Below are 17,667 nucleotides of genomic sequence, written 5' to 3' on the forward strand. Positions count from 1 at the left end.
GGAATTTTTTCATTGATAAAGAAAGAAAATTGCAGCAATGTTGTAAGCGATTCAAACTTCTTCACACAGCATAAATTTATCATCGGTAAAGAAAGAGTAGAAGACAAAGCCTACAGATTCTCCAAGATTTACCATTACAATGAAAACAATCTACTCTGCTACCACATAGCCAAGCAGTATGCATGGCAGGAAAAGCATAAGGGATCCATGGAGAGTAGAAGGGGGTAGTTTGCATTCCCCGTCTTCATAGCAGCTTTCCTTCTGCACCGTATCGTGAAAAGCCTGAAGCACATCAGCTACTATGCTTCCAAACAACAATCATTTTGCATGATCAGTTACAAGAGCTTCCATTAACAAAGTATTAATTTCACAGAAGCAAGCATCAAAAGTTAGGAAATGTCAAACTAAGCACCCTATGGAAAAAGAATGGCTTCTAGTGAACACATCACACTACAGCCTTCAACAGCACAACAGTATTTTTGCACATGTGATGCCTCTTTGTACATACAGGATAAAGGAGCCCACTTTGTCAACAGCTGCTCAGTGCTTTGTTTTCCCCTCAGTCTTCAGTCTGCAGCCTCATGCTTTATTCAATATAGTCAATTCTTCAAAGCTTTGAAAAGAGAATTATTAATTTCCTCATAGGCTTCTCTCTTGCACCAATTACAGTATTTCACAAAACACAAGAAATATTAATGATTTAATTTTCTCAAAACCCCAGAGAAGTAGTATGATATCCCATTTTCCACTGGGGAAGGGATTTACAGAGATTAAACTAAGAAATTTTCATTAATCTAGGATGTCCAGGTTGAGGTGACTGCACTATATGTAGTTTGTTGGTCAAGCCACATCTTAAATTCACCTCAGCTGCAGGTATCAGGACGGAGCAACTGTGAGGTTTCAACCTCTAATAAAAGGAGGAGATTCAAAAGAAACAACTCCAGTAAGGCATATTCCCAGTAAGGAATGCTGTGACCTCTTGAAAGCAAGCCTAGTATTCAAGATCACCTGCTCAGCAAATTCCACGGCACAGTCTGGTGCAGAACTTAATTCTCACAGAAAATAACTAACCATCATACCACCAATCCTCCAAATGCAATTCCCAGCTTGAAATTTCATCTTCAAAGTTGCTTCATGCCACCGCTTCCCTGCTCCACAGCCCTGACACATCCACTGAACTTTTATCATTTCTAAAATAGCATTCCATAAAAAGCCAGTGTGACTGTATACTCAGGAGTTTTCCTAAAAATACACCAGTACCAAAACTTGTGCATTTTTGAATGCCTGTGATTTTTTTAAATTTAGGAAAATTATTTTTGTCATATCATTTATATGTAATTTGCCTAAATTAAAAAAAAAAAAAGTATAATAAAATTCCACCATTACAGTTCTCTACCAGTGGTTCATGTAGGTAACCTGAAAACCATCTTTTAGACATTTCTTTCTTATCCTACTATAAAAATCATGACAGGAATTGTCAGCATACTGACTGCTGTGCCTTATTGCAGTGGGTTTCCTGGACAGTTGTTGGTAGTAGTTATCATCTAGCCTAAGTGTTCGAGGCCTCTACCACTCTTTTCCTTTCCAAACCTTTACCCCAGTCTCAGTAGAAATTCTTCCCTGCGAGGGTGGTGAAGCACTGGCACAGAGAGACTGGGGCTGCCCTATCCCTGGAAGTGTTCAAGGCCAGGATGGATGGGGCCCTGAGCAACCTGCTCAAGTGGAAGGTGAACCTGCCCACAGAAGGGAGGATGGAATGAGATGATCTTCCAGGCTCTTTCCAATTCAAACAGAGAATCTGTGATTCTGTCTCTCATTTAGCCAAACCAGCTTCCTGACCTAATTATAGGCTACATTATCACCTAGAATTAGGACCTCCTCCTGCTTCAAAAGGTTCTCCTTAGACCTACGAAGCCTAACCAGAGTCTTCTAGCTTATTTTCTTGCTCAAACTCTTCCTCACCACATCAGCTAGCATTGGACTTCTTTCCAGAATCTCACAACTAACTCAACACTTTTTTCATTTCTTGGTCTCTTTCTCAATCTTTGTCCAGCAGTTTGGTTCTCCCCAGAAAGTTCACCCCTCTACAGATCTTTCTTGTCATCCTTCATTTCCAGTCTCTCTCCACTGGTTCTTCTGTCAATTCTCCCTGCCAAAATCATGCAGTTTTTCTGTCCTAAATTTTGAACACAACTTCAACCAGTGGGTGCCTACTCTTCCCTTGTCACCAGCTTCTTGTCCCAGACAATTTGTTAATCCCTGCCTGCCTGCAGTTAACGATTTTTTCAGGCACTCATCAAGTCCCACTCAGTTTCCCTCCTTCCTGATTCAGTCCCACTCCTGTCACGGATACATCACCTGCCTTTTGTTCCTTCTACCTTGTCACAGTTTCTTCCTCCACATATCTTAAATGACAGGAGATCACCGGCAGCACACACAACAGTGAGTTCTCAGCTGTCAATACAGTGCCTGGCTTCATTCCTGCCTTGAGAAATCCATTTCAAGGAATATCTGCTCCCACCAGGGTTGGCATGTATTTAATTATTCACTGTAGAAGGAATTTCATCAGTTCATTAACACATGGGAGGTGCTAGCTTATGTAAAATAGACACAAGAGGTCTAACTCTTATAAAATAGACTAAGCCATCAGACTTTTATCTACTCAAAGAAAATGTAAACACTCTTCTCTAGTCATGATCAAGCTCCATTGTTTTAAGAAGAATAAGAAAAACAAGAAAAAATTTCTTTACTAATTTTAACCAGAGAGAGGCTTGTTGCCTCTTTATTCATTTTCTTGGTTTTTCTGGTTTGTTTGGTTGGTTTGGGTTTTGTTTGTCTTTTATAAGTTACCAATAAGTACAAAATTACATCAATCTTCTTAATTATGTGGCTTTTTTACTTCCCTGTCTTTGAGCTTCACAGCATCTGATCTTTTCCAGATGAAATTAAAAAATCTCAAACTGTTAAAAAAAAAAAAAAGGGAAAAAACCAGAAATAGATGCTACTAATTCTAGTAAGTGACTCTTTACATCACAAGCACTTGATTATAAGGATGTGAAACTTGGAAGCAGGACTCCATAAGGCAGAGCAGCTTGACAACCATAATTATTGGAAAGCCCTACCAACCTCCACAATAACATTTCAAATCATTGTATAAAGACTCCATGGGAACTGCATTATGATCAGTGTAACAGAGCAGCTCAATACTACCTTGGTTCCATTAATTTCAGGTTTGTTAATGAAGATTAAAATTATTCTTTACAAAAATCTTTTTCATAATTTTTCAACACAGAGAAATGATGGAATTGTGAATTTACACAGAATAAAGTCCAACACTGAGTTTCATATTTTTAGAAAAAATGTGAAAGGGATGGATAATTTTTTTTTACATTTCAGAAAAAACCTTGCACACTGTTGTGTTCCCTGACACTACTGCACCAAAAAGTGATACAGATACTTAGAAGCTGTTCCAAGCATATGATAATAAGAGAACTAAAACGAGGAGCTGAACATAAACAATGTATTTGATGCAAAAGGATACAGAGGTAGTGCCTTTGCAATACTGAGGAACCTGTCCCCCTTTCCAGGAGTAATGGCATGTGTCAGCTCCACCTCTAAAATAGTTCAATCTCTGCCATCAGTTTCCAATTAGTTTATTGTTATTTTTCAGTAGGAGAAAACAAACAAACAAACAGAAGCTCATTTCAATCAAATAAATGTCAAGGCTTGTTCACAGATGTGCATAATGCAGCTGCAGGTCAGCACTGCAGTCACTGAGACAGTAACTACATATAAACCACAGGGTATATACAACTGTTGTATTATACCGAAATCTGTGCACTGTAGAGTCAAAGCTGGAGAGGGTTTCCTTCCTTATTGACTTCTCAGCCAGAATAACACTGACTTGATGGATAACAATTTTCAATTTTTTCTTCATTTATGCATTTTGTATTTCAACTTCACGTCTAAGGACTTTTTTTCTTGAATTATGTTTAAAAGCTATTTAGAGATTTAATGAATTTGAAAGAAATTGCAACTAATTGACCTTCTAAGTTATTGAAAACTGGCAATATTGAAAGCAATCAGGATATGTAGTTAACAAGAGGCACATGCAAACCTCAATGCTGAGGTCTATACTACTGTGTACAAGTTGGGGAAACATGCTGGAAATCATACATCTGTTCTTTATCAGGCGGTACTGCCTCTAGAAAGGAAAGAGAGCAACACTAGCTTGAACTTAAATGGTGGCAATATTTATAGCAGAACATCTTTTTGCTCTGTGCTAACAGGGTTCAGCAGAGCCAAGTTCCCTCTCTGAAGTATTTGGCAATAGCGTAGATCACACATTATATAATGCCACAAGCACTTATGTAAGTGCTTTTCCTCAGAAATGCTACACTGGATAATAAGGATGCAAAGTCACACTGTCTAGGTGGATGAGAGTCAGAGAAAGTAAATGACTTGCCCTGGGACATTGTTGCAAGTCAAGAGTCCAAATCCACCCCTCCGGACCTTTAGCTTATGATTTTAACTCTGATCTTCCTATCAGTTTAGTAGTTGTTTGGTGTAAGTAAAACGATAACCCTTTGGGAAAAAAAAAAAGGCCAATTGTCCCAAAATATTTTATTTTGTGGAAAGAGGAGAAGGGATACTACAGTAAAGTCCTGATATTTTCCTAATATTTAAGAGTGTTGCCAACCAAATGAGGTCTAAACAAAAATCTACTGATTACACTGAGATCATGAAGTGTCAAAGTCGAAGTTTAGTTAATTAAGCTAATGCCAGACAACTCAAAGACCAAATTAAGAAGATGACATAGTTGTTCTTCTCTCTTGCATTATACAAATGCAACTAACAGCTGACTGCATTTTGAAAAAGCCATGCCCTATGAATGAACTCTATTCATCTGTTATTTTTACATGCACATCTTTGCCCCAGGATGGTTAACCTATTTTTCTTTATTCAGAAAGAATTAGCAAATTGCTTGAAAACATAGACCAATACTGCAGTATACAAAGGTGACATCCCAGTCCCATTCCTAACAGCATATTTACATAGAATATTTGATGGAGAACTTATATTTTCCCACAATTTTAATTGTGGAGTATGCAAGATACATAAATCCAACCCTCAGCATCCTGATGAATGTTATTTTCTGTCAAGGAACCCATATGAGGAATTCCACTCCCTTAGAAAAAGCATTCCTCAACTGGATTCAATAGAGTTTATTTGGCCTCACTATTGGAGCAGATTCACAAAAATAACTTCATCTCTCCAGAATTCTAACTTTCATAAAAGGTATCAGTTACTACATTTTTTTAAGAGTTGTACAAGATAAGAGCTGCAACATGACACTGCACTCAACATGTAAACAATGAATTATGAATATTTTCAAATTTATATCCTTTGAAGCTATTTTTGTAAACAGCCAAAAGTATTAAGACAGAAAATTTAAGACAGAGAGACAGCTGTCGTGAAAAATATTCACTTATTCGTAACTCACTGATTATTTGTTATCAAGTTTCAATTTTCATAAAAGCTTCATTGCTTTACTGACAGTGCTAATATAATTACTGAATAGGTAGCAAAACCACAAATATTTTTTATGATTGTGGACCTACATAGTTTATCAACTCTTAACCCAGTCTTGAAAAACACCTATTCATAAAAATGTGTGAGTACATGTTAGAGCAAAATTATTTTGGTGAATCCTTGCCCCATCTTACTGTCAAAACCAGAGCTGTATAACTGAAATAGGCTAAATACCTACTCATTACAATCCAGCTCTAAAACACTAAGAATGTAATACAGTGTCATTTCTCTCTGCACTGAAAATATTATTTATTTTTAGTATATTGATATTTTGCATGGAACACACAGTACATGCATTAACACATCTTAAGGAAAATCAGTCTCTGCAGACAGAATTGTGCCTCTTGCTGTATAAAAGTACATGTGACAGCCTTCAGAATCAAGAGCTGAGGCAAAAACCCTAAATAATGGGCTGAGCTGATTATTACTAAATAGAGGTCAGAACATGCGCACACAGAGACACAATCTGTACCAAAATTCAACCTCAGCAACTCAATTCAGCAATTTAAACAAATCCAATGTCTTTAAATAAAACCTTTCCATTAATTAAATTTCTCATAATTCAGCCCACAAGTTGTTTTCTCACTATGTATAGTTACAATTCCCATAAAAGTAATTACTTTAAATAATTTTAAAATGCAAAGATGATCAGAAAGTTTTCAGAATATCTAATCATAAAACTCATTAAATGAAATATTGAGCTTCTAATTAGAAGTTACAATTATATTCTAACAATTATATTCTCATTTTCCTATGTGTTTCTAATCCAAGAGAGAATAGCTTTGATTTTGTAATTGACATCTTATTAAACTATTCATTTTTCTCTTAAAATACTTGAAAAATAAAGTCTGATATAAAAAATTAAAAAGTGAATAATATAGATTATATATATATACAAATATAATATATATATAAAATAAACTTTAATGTTTTATGCACATCTCACAGAATCATAGAATACCCAGAGTTGGAAGGGGCCCACAGGATCGTCAAGCCCAACTTCCTGCCCTGCACAGCACGTTCCCTGAGAGTCACGCCCCGTGCCCAAGAGTGTTGTCCAAACTCTCTCAGGCTTGGTGCTGTGACCACTTCCCTGGGGAGCCTGTTCCAGTGTCCAACCACCCTCTGGATACAGAATCCTCTCCTATATCCCACCTAACCATCCCCTGACACAGCTTCAGGCCGTTCCCTCGGGTCCTGTCCCTGCTCACCACAGAGAAGAGATCAGTGCCTGCCCCTCCTCTTCCCTGAATGAGGAAGCTGTGACTGCAGTGAGGTCTCCCCTCAGTCTCCTCCAGGCTGAACAGACCAAGGGCCCTCAGCCACCCCTCAAATGCCTTCCCCTCAAGGCCCTTCACCATCTTCACTGCCCTCCTAAATCTGAGACAGATTTTTGACAAACTCACAACACTTCCTTGTTAAAGAATCTTTTTTTAAGTTGTTGGGCCAAATCACTGGGGCTGATTTTCCAGAAGCTTCCAGCAAAATTATTTTCTTCTCATTTTCACCTTCTTTTTGCCATAAAGAGTAGTTCAGGTGTTTGCAACACCAAAAATAAAAAAATAAAATCAACTTAAAGTGTTGACTTGCTTCATTACAAATAAAAGGGAGAGTCTTTCATTAAAAAGAAAGTTGTGTAAACCAGTGATAAAAAGCAGCTAGCACAATAATTTGTAAAATACTTAAATTATATTTAATCATTGAGTATTTTAATTATATTCAATTATGAGATGTCAGTAGCTCTATATATTACACTGTACATAATCTCAATAAAATGTGGACATTTTAAACCCACAAATCCCATGTACCTACGTTAGACATCCCAAAATTTTCCACAAAGTTTTAATATATATGATAGTGTTGTTAACCTATGAACACTCACACAGATTCTTAACATCTCAATCATGCAATTTGGAAATTATTTCTTTTTACTGTATTTGCTCATTTTCATCTAGGGAAATTTTTAAACTCATATTCCACTGCTGAAATGAACAAAGATTAGACTAGCCATATATCAAAGTCACACTTTCTAGACCTTCAGTGTGTTGTTTTGCAAAATATTATTAAAAAAAAAAATTAAGCACCTTAAGTTTTACTTTTAGGAGGTGCAAATGTAAGCCAGATTCTACTGTAGAACTTTCCCTAAGTCTTTTTTTTTTTTCTGCAGAAGAATCACTGTACAGATAATTTTATACAACTTACCAAGTATCTTTCTGAAGAGACGCTGACTAAAATCAGATCATCTCCAACGCGCACTTTTTCTCCTTCTGATCGTTGTTTGGAAGCAGGATGTATGGTCCACCAGCAAGCCTCACCTAATATCAATATTGAAAAAAACCAAAGAATGAAACAAGAAAGGCCCAATGTTACTGATGTTACTGTCAAACTTGTTTCGGTCTTAAAAGTTTTGATCCAACTTTTATTGGGCTAAACCAAGTGTCCATGTATTTTTCCATAACTAGTGTGATTCCTGCATCACATTGTCAGAAACTCTAAATAATATACATAAAGCAAAAGACCCCTGGAATAGTGATTCCAGAGTTGAATAAGATGATGGCTCTCCGTGTTCTCTAGGCAACCTGGTCCAGGCTGCTTTTGCTAAAGCGAATCCCTGTCACCTTCATTACAGATTCTGGAAGAGACATTGAAGAATATTCTGCTGAGAATTCGGACAAAGAAATAGAGCAACACATAACTAAGGGCAATGAAAATAAGCATTTACATATCACTTAAAATAATATTTGAAAGATCACATAAATCCAAATTCAAATATGTTCTTCCACTTTTACAGACTGTTAGTGGCTCTAATCCCCCAGAATATGTGTAAGCATTAAAGTCAAAAATTCTGTTCCCATGATAAATCTTGTATTCAGATGGGCTTCTTTAACTAAAATCACGTTATTCAGAAAAGAATTCAGATCTTCGAACTGTTCAACGGTTGCAGGTATTACTCTTACTACTCCTATCTAAAGCAAAGCCTTAAAAACCAAGCAAACTCTACCTAACTATGCAATCTTTACACTTTTATTTTTAGACTGACAGCATTCCTCATTACATAGCCTTTTAAACTAGTGGTTACCTGTTGTGTCCTCTTGCAATCCTACGTCAAATGCCAGCTTATCCATTGACGATCGAGATGTAGAGAGACAGCATAGGTACTACCAGAAGAAAAAAGCATTCATTACCTGTTCTGCTCACTTCTAATCATATATAAAAAGCCATCAGCCTACTAACACAGGATTAAATGGTCTTAGATTATCCCCATTAGTTATTAACAAGAACATGTATGCTTGATAAGCTGAAATGCTCTCAAGGAGTCTTGACAAAAACTGTTCTGAAATAACCTCTCAGTCTACCCAGGTTATTTTCCACTGAGACAGGAATACTAAGACTGGAAATAAAGGAGGGAGTTGCATCAGTTCCATGAAGCCTCACCTTTAGGTAAGGAGTTTGGAACCTATAAAATTCATCAAGGAATTTCCAGCTGAGACTTCTGTCCAAAATAGATGTAAGAAGGAAATCTCTTTTCCACTCACTCTCTAACATATGCTCAGGTTGACAGCAAAGTGCCAGCTGTAGATTAAATCACAGCTTATGCAATACGGAAAATCCAAGGGGAAAGAAATGAAAATTCACAAACTCACATTGACCAACAGGTGATTCAGCACTAGGGGAGCCAGACTAAGTTTTGGCACTTACCCAGATACAACCAGCTTGGTCTTGTATTTCCAAGCACCTACCCTTCACAAAGGTTTCTAAAACCACAGTAAAACGCCTCTGATGTGAGTAATTCTCCAGATATCAGCACATGGCAATATTCCAGGCACTTTTGAACAAAGAGAAAAAGAAATCACTGCTGCTCCCAACTGGTATAACATGGTTACATACCATGCCGCTGTAGGAGTGGCGCAGCAGGATTGCATGGCCGTACAGCAGCGTTCGATGTCCACCTCCTTGTGCAGACTGAAAGGCAAAGAGAAATGGTATACTGGTATGTTTTAATAAAGTGGAGCCTTTTGAGAAAGAAAGAGATAGATGAGAAAACACTGTGTACTTTGAGCCATCACTTATTTGGTAAAAAATATGTTCTAGAACCCCAGATCCTTCTTCTATGTGCTGAAAGCAGGTAGCCTCTAAGAGCAGCTTTGATGTGTGTACACTTTACAAACTTACCTATTGTTAAATGTCTTCATAGTCACCCATTTTCCCTACAAGTTATATCCTTTTCTAGACAGATGGTATGCAGAGGGAGATTTCTGAATATTCTCCTCATTTTACCAGAGAGTAATGTGGTCTTCAACCACACTGAAGACCATCAACCTGCAAATTACTTTGTCCCACATAACTTTAATACTATCAGACAGAATTCTGTATCTGCTAGGACAGGTAAATGTTCAAAGACATCCAAGCTAACTCAACACTATTTGAGGGTTCTGAAAACTCAGAAATCACATCCAAGTAATTGTTCCTCTTGAGAAACACAGAATAAATCCCGAGTAAAAGAAAATTAAAGTGATAAAATTCACTTTTATTCCAAGAAACTATAACCATTTTCCCCCAATATTTTCACTACAGTTTCTATTTATCAATAATCAGTTTAACCACTCCTGAACGAATAAGTAAATCTTGTTAAGACATGAAAAAACCTTCACCTTCTTCTGAAGATTTATGTATTCCTTACACTGAAATGCAGATGACTAGCACTGGACAGGAGTAGACTGTCTGACAAGACACTGTCAAGAGCATAAGAGCACACTTCTCTGACAGAACAACTCATGTAACATTATGCACAGCACACTCTCCAAGAAGCAATGATAAGTAAATATTTTATGAGTCTATAAATGTGACAACTCCATAAGCAACATTATTCTTTCATATATGAATCTGATGTTTAATTTTAAGGAATTTAATTTCTTATATATAGTATTTATACCTTTCTTTTACCACAGAAGACTGACCTTCTGTTTGACTGGAACATGAGATTAATTACAAAATAAATTTTAAAAACTATACAATCTTACATCTCTGGCAGCTACATTTCAGTGCTGAATATCAATTTAACTGAATGGCTATATTGGTAACATGCAATTATTTCCCATCCCATGTTATTATCTTTTATGCGTTAACATTTATTGAACTTTGAATTACTTGGTCAAGGAAAATAACAAGAGGGATAGGTAGTGAAACACCAAGCACATCAAAAGTAATAATTTTGGCATTTTTAAGAAACTGCCAAGAGTTTCTGGCTTTTATGTTTATTGAGAAAAGAGCAGCTTGATGGACACAAGGTATATTTTGACTGTCAACAAACTGAATAGCAGTCAAAATGCAGAGAGGCACATTGAAAAATCTCTTTGAAGACTGAGTGACATGAATTTTTACTAAGAACTAGTCAAAGTCATGAAGTTTGTCACAGGCACAGTCTTGACAGTAACATATGAAGACTTGAACTACTTTTTCCAAAGGCACAAGGAAAGAACAAGGCCTTTGATAATGTCACACCCACTGTGCCAAAGCTGAACACTGATTGCCTGCTACTCATCACACTGGGGATGACAGAAAAAAACTGCTGTGAACACACTGCCCCACCAGCGTTTCTGGTGCAAACTTTATCAACAGCAGACATAGGCACCCAACTAACAAAGCCAGTAATTCGAACAAAATTTCACCAGTATTTTTATCAAAAGTATTCCAATTTACTATCCATAAATTATTATTAATTATCCATAAAATATATAATCCATAATTTATTATACTTAAATTCAATATCTAACATAAAGACTTGATTGCCTGTTGCACAAAAGCTGAGAACAGCATAACCAATAAAATCACAGCAACATTAGCTTGCCCTTACTTTAGCCATATTGATTTGTCTGTCTAGCACCTATTTTGTTAAATTCTCACCTGTAGCTTAACAGGAGAAAGGTTGGTTGTAAAAAATTCAACCTCTTTTGTGAAAAACGGGGGAGTGGGTTTTTAGATTTTTTTTTCCAAGAGGATTAAAGCAATTCTTTTTAATTAGTATTACTTTGTCCACTAGAAGAATGCAAGCAAGTCTGAGTTTGTTTATTAAATGTAAAAAACATTTTAAGCATTTTCCATTTAAAGGTTTCTGAGAGGCAATCACAATCAAACTGTTCTTTTGGAGACAAAATGAAAAGATTAAAAAGAAAAATAAGAAAAGGATAGAAAACAAGGCTGGCTCAATGAAATTGCCTTCCATTTTGGAGCTTGTCTTACAGGACAGCTACATACCTGTAAGTTCATTTCCTGTTTTAACAGCTCATTTCATAACTACATACTTAGCATTTATCTTAATGCCAGAAACTGCATAGCAAGTAGCTTTTGCACCACAATTGTCTATTGAAATAATCGTTCATTTTTTTTAATTATCCCTTTCATTTCCAGCAGAAAACTGTAAATTTTCCATATTAAAAAAAATAAAATTTAACAATTGGACTTCTGTGGCAAAGATGCCACATCCAAGATGAGATCGGACACTGAAGTTTTACCAAATTTCTTGTAATATTGCAATAATATTTCAGAAGATTCTGGAAGTAAGATTACTTGGAAGCCACAAACCTGACTAATTCAATCTGTAATGCTCACAGATTTTTGCACAAACATATGAATGGCATTATAATACAAGGGAGTTGCTAACAACCACCTTATTTATCATGAATCTTATTTTCTTTATGTTTCTAAATTCCAATATTCAGAGTAATTTCAAAGTTGAACAATACATTCCTCAAATAAAAACAGACTGAACAAAAATAAATTTGTTTTCAAAGAATACCTTATTCATTGAAGTTCTACAAGCTATACTATTCAGGAGTCTCAATCATATTAACACAAAACTCTTCCCCAAGAATGTGGGGTATAGAAAAATACTTAAAAGCCTTTAGAACTGGCAAACACTAACGATAATAATTTAAGACTGAAAGGACACAGATCTGACAAATCCACATTACTTGTGAAAACTTCATGAAAACTGTCCATCTCTAATACAATATTTCTGCAGCTGGAATACAAGATTAATTTAGAGTCATTTCATTACCCAAAAGTCATTTTTAAAGAAAAGGCAATTTAGAATAGAACAATAAAAATTAGAGTTGAATAAATTAGCATTCAAAAAAATATAAACAGCTTTCACGTTCAATACATTGGAAGACCAGCCAATGACAACAGATTATTAAGATCCGAGCTGTTTAACTTGATGTAAAAAGCATTATCATAATGCAAAATCAAGACAAATAAGCTACAACTGGGAAATATATTTTCCATGTTTTCTTAATAGAAAGAGGATTAAAATGCCAAAAAGCACTCAAAAACTACAACCTAAAAGTTATGTAGTAAAATGTGCAATGATAGAACAAAAAGCTTATCCATTCTACCATGAATATCAACCCAATATGGAGTAAGAGATGCTATACCTGATTCAACCATCCCTTTGTACCAGTACTACTTTGCACATACAAGACTGTCACAGGCACAGACAGGTAATCAGTCAGGCCAAAAGACTCACACAACAGCACCTGCACTGCTGTGCCCATGGCTGCACTGCTCCACTCCTGGAAACACATGAGAAGTTGCAGGAAATTAATCCTGATCATGTGAATACATATTTTAAAACCATTTGTGCTTTTGGGAATCCCACCATGAGGCCTTTTAGAGGCTGGTGAATAACCTTGTGGCATCCATGATTTTGAGTCAGCCATTACACTTCCACTCTTTTTATACTGACACCCTTATTTCTACTAGACAAAAACATCCCTCAGACCAATGAGAACTCTACTGCAACCAAATGCTGATTTTATTGCTGACTTTTCTTCACAAGTCTACACAATCTTCAAATGTGTGAGAAAAGGGAAAAAGCTCTGAGCTTCAGGGAGGTACCAGAGAGAATCATGTTAAAGCATTTTAAAGTATTTAAACAAGAGAGTTATTTCAATGCTTTGCATATGTAAAGAAAAAGCTTCTGTAATGTCATTATTCAGAAAAATAATGCTTAAGAAAGCCTGACAGCAATTGCATTTAGCACATGGCTATTCAAACAAGTCTAGTCACCCACAAAAGCAATTTAAAAATACTGAATGTGTCACACCAGAACTGATTCACACTCTAGAAACATTCATACAAAATAACACAGCAAGTTTTTAAGAAGAATGTGATGGCTTTTCATGCTTTACCCCATGAGAGGTCCATATTAGTAGAATGGAATTACTGACATGCAAAAATGACATTACAAAAATGCAGTAGTAAAATGCAAGGAAAAATAGCTTTGATAGTCTTCAAAAAATAATTTTAAAAAATCAAATGAAACAAACAACATCAGTAAATCCTTCAAAAATGCAGTCCATATAACTTAGTCATATAGCATGACCTAATCATAATCAGCTTGTCAGCCTCTGTGCCCCAGATCCAGCCCTAACAGTCTGGATGGAACTTATGACCAATCAATATTGCTTTTAATGGGTTTCCAAAAAATACTACACAACTGCTTTCATGGCACCGAACATGGTAAAGTGGCTGTACAATAAAAGAAACAACATGCTCCCCATTTTTCTTCAGAAGTTTTTCAAGGCAACTACTATAAGACACCATTAGAAGTTCCAAATATTACTATTAGTAGTTGTTTCATAGGTACATTGGAGTAAAACAATGTCCTTTAAAACACTGACTACTCACACTTCATTAAAATGGAACACATTGACAATGGCCATCTTGAACTTAAATTGGATGCTGGAGACAACAGCGTGTTAAACATACGACACCAATTCTGCCATAAAACACTTGCAAATATGAATACAAAAGAGATCATGTTCTCCATCACAAGGATGTTCCAAATTTCATGCAGTTCAGGAGTTTATACTGTTAGAAAACTACAAAGTAATTTAAAAAATACTTCTATTTCTAAAACTAGACACTTTGACTAAATGCATAAGCAGAAGTATAGAATTAAATTCAGAATAGTCTTGTTTTGAACTCTTTTAAATGTAAATCTACCACCACTACAGAAATAAACCAAGCAGGATATTCCACCCACCACTGATGGAAATGCTAAAGAATTATATTTACATAAAAAAGGAAATATTCTTCCAAGTGATGAAATCTTCTCTAAGTCCCTTCACCAGGACCCACATTGCAGCTGTCAATTTTATAATTCAAGAGAATTCATTACATTCTAAAATTCTGGGTTTGATCCATTAGAAAGAAATCAGATAGGAAACCTGGATCTGATCACAGATATTGGCATGAAAAAATCAGCTACATGTACTCTGAGTAAAACTCTATTTAGGCCCTGGCGTTCCCAATCTGAAACAACCCGTATCAAGATAAGAGATGTAAGGCTGCTGGCATCAATGCCTTCATCAATATGCTGAGGAAAGCTTTTAAACCAGCAAGCTAATATAAGTATTTATTCTGAGTTAGTTACAAAAAAAAAAAAAAAAACTACTGCACAAGAAACACGTGTTTTGTTTACATAAAATTCTTTGCGATTTCCTTCATTTAAGCAAATTAAAGCTTTCTATTTAAGCAGCCCACAAGACAAAATGAAAATTATTGATATGATGTGGAATAAATGCAAATCTTGAAAACCTTGAACCCTTATTTAGCAGAAGGATAACCCCATGATGGCAGAATTAGTCACAAAGTGAAAGAAATCAGGAAAAGAATAAAGGATCCCGGGTAGAATAGGAGGGAAGGATGTCCCCTGGTCAAAACCATCTCACCATGATTCTATACATAAATATTTGCACAATACTACCACCATTTCTGCAGAGGAGATGACTTGCAAAATATTTTCATAGCAATGTAATATCTACTCACCTATTGATTTCATTACTAATGTGGAATTTCCTAATCTGTTGTAGACTAATGTTGATGGAGACCATCATTGATCTAAAATCAGCAATAATGCAGTCCTACAAGCTGCCTCGAATAAGAGGCCACAACAGGTAAATGTTCAATGAGACCTCTTGCTCCCCACAAGCACATACTGCCTAAACTTTTTCACACTGAACATAACTTCAGATGACTAATGAGAACTTCTTTCTGATACTGGGCAATAGCCAGACAGAAAATACAGGAAGGTTTGTTCTCTTAATATCACTGTGATCAATCACATCAAAAACTGGAAATCGAAAGCAAAAAAAAAAATCTTGATATGGTAGGTTGATCTTGACTGGATGCCAGGTGCCACCCAAGCTGTTCTATCACTCCCTCTACTCAGCTGGACAGGGGAGAGAAAGGAAGATGGAAAACAAGGAGAGATAAGGCAGTTTACTAAAGCAGAAGTGAGAGGTCACACATGCACACAAGTAAAGGAGAAAACCAAAAGATTTTATTTGCTACTTCCCATCATGTAATGCCTGGCCTCTTCCCCAGAAGCAGAGCTTCTGCACATGTCATGGTTGCTCCAGAAGGCAAATGTTGTAAATAACAAATGCCATCACTTTCTCCTTTTCATAGCTTTTATATATGAGCTGACATCATATGTTATGGAATATTGCTTTGGTAAATTTGAGTCTAGTGTCCTAGGCGTGTCCTCTCCCAAGATCTTTCCCACATCAGCCCACAGATGAGAGATGGAATGTTGGAGAGACAGTGCTGATGCTATGCCAGTGCTGCTCAGCAATAGCCAAAACACCAATGCAAAGCACAGCACTGTGAGGGCTGCTGTGGGGAAAACAAACTCCATCTCAGCCAGAACTAATACACTCAATGACAAAACACTCAGATTAATGTAGCCGAAGGCAACTAAACAGCCAGTGGATAGAAAAAAGGCCCTTTTGGTCAGTAACTCACCCCACCTAAAATCTGATCATTCTGCCTGTGATTACACAGAGAGCTTAGGATACCCATAGCTCTAAGTCTGGCATTTCAGTTTTGTGAGATGAATGCCAACCAGAGTCCAGAAAACCCAAGCAGTGGTGAAAACAGAGAGTGTGGAAACAGGCTGAATCACTGCAGAACTTGTGAAGTAACCCTGGAACAGAGCTAGAAGGCTTGCAAGATGAGATAAGTCAGGCAAAACTAAACAACAGTGTTAGCTTGGAATACTAACACTGGGAAATTAAATCTTCAGCAACATCACAAAACTTGAAAATACTGCAAGCAGTAAAGACTACAGAGCTACAGAAATTAAGCCAAGAAGTTCTACATCTTCTTCCTGCTTATAGAAATATATATCTATTTTAAAATCTTGATACAAAACAGACAAAATTTCCTGTCCAAAGTTACAGCATCCAGACCCAGAACCCTTGAATTTTTCTACTAAACAAAAATGCTAACCCTTCTGCAGTTACTGTGCTCTTGAGTAGACATTTCCTGAGGTTAGCACCAAACAACTAGCATTTAGTTGCTTAAAACTTAAAGATGCAAAGTAAATCAATTCACTGATAGGAGGCATTGAGCTTATATTCCTTCATTCTGCTCCTATCACATAAGAGAAATACCAAAGGGTGAATTCAGTTTAAAACCCCTTTCTTTGTCTCACTGTACACACCATGTTACATTAGAACAACCAGGAAGATGAATCCCTCAGGACATTATATATGCTATACGTATTCGTGTCTTTACACTTTACTTTTAAATCACTATTGACTTTCTGTGAAATTCACTACGAAACAGCAAATGCTGCAAAAATTCAGCCATGCAGATTAGTATGATTGGTGACTGCTGGTACCTACTCATAGATAATGATGGCTTCTGTGACAAAAAGAAAAAAAGGGTAAGAAAAGAAAAGATAAAAAAAGTAACAAAACAAACTTCTTCTATTAACTTGCTCAGCAGTTACCTGCTGTTCTGTGCCAGGCCAAAAAATATAAATAAGAAAGACGTCAGCTAAACTATAGGTTTCCTAAAGATGGCTTGAATTAAAAGCTGCATCACAATGTGTAATTACGCTCTACATAAATATCACATAAAATCTGAATTTGAATAAATCAGCTGGCCAAAAAAAAAACCCATAAGCATGTCTTATTCAGTTGAGAACACAGAAATATTTTACTATCTACATTAAAAAGATTGAAATAATCACTAATGATGACAAATATTTGTGCCAGCACCATG

The 17,667-nt window shown here is 36.2% G+C and overlaps 1 protein-coding gene across 1 annotated transcript in view; it reads right to left on the reverse strand.

Moving 5' to 3' along the window:
• Window positions 1-17,667, reverse strand: part of RYR2 (ryanodine receptor 2) — a 383,210-nt gene that overhangs the window by 218,739 nt on the left and 146,804 nt on the right. Inside the window, exons 6-8 of the mRNA XM_063390404.1 lie at window positions 9,481-9,555; window positions 8,672-8,750; window positions 7,795-7,907 (exon numbers count right to left, since the gene is read on the reverse strand). Of these exons, the coding sequence (XP_063246474.1) occupies window positions 7,795-7,907; window positions 8,672-8,750; window positions 9,481-9,555 (267 nt within the window). The remainder of the gene's footprint in view (window positions 1-7,794; window positions 7,908-8,671; window positions 8,751-9,480; window positions 9,556-17,667) is intronic.

Source organism: Prinia subflava, chromosome 2, assembly GCF_021018805.1.
Source record: "Prinia subflava isolate CZ2003 ecotype Zambia chromosome 2, Cam_Psub_1.2, whole genome shotgun sequence".
NCBI classification, from domain to species: domain Eukaryota; kingdom Metazoa; phylum Chordata; class Aves; order Passeriformes; family Cisticolidae; genus Prinia; species Prinia subflava.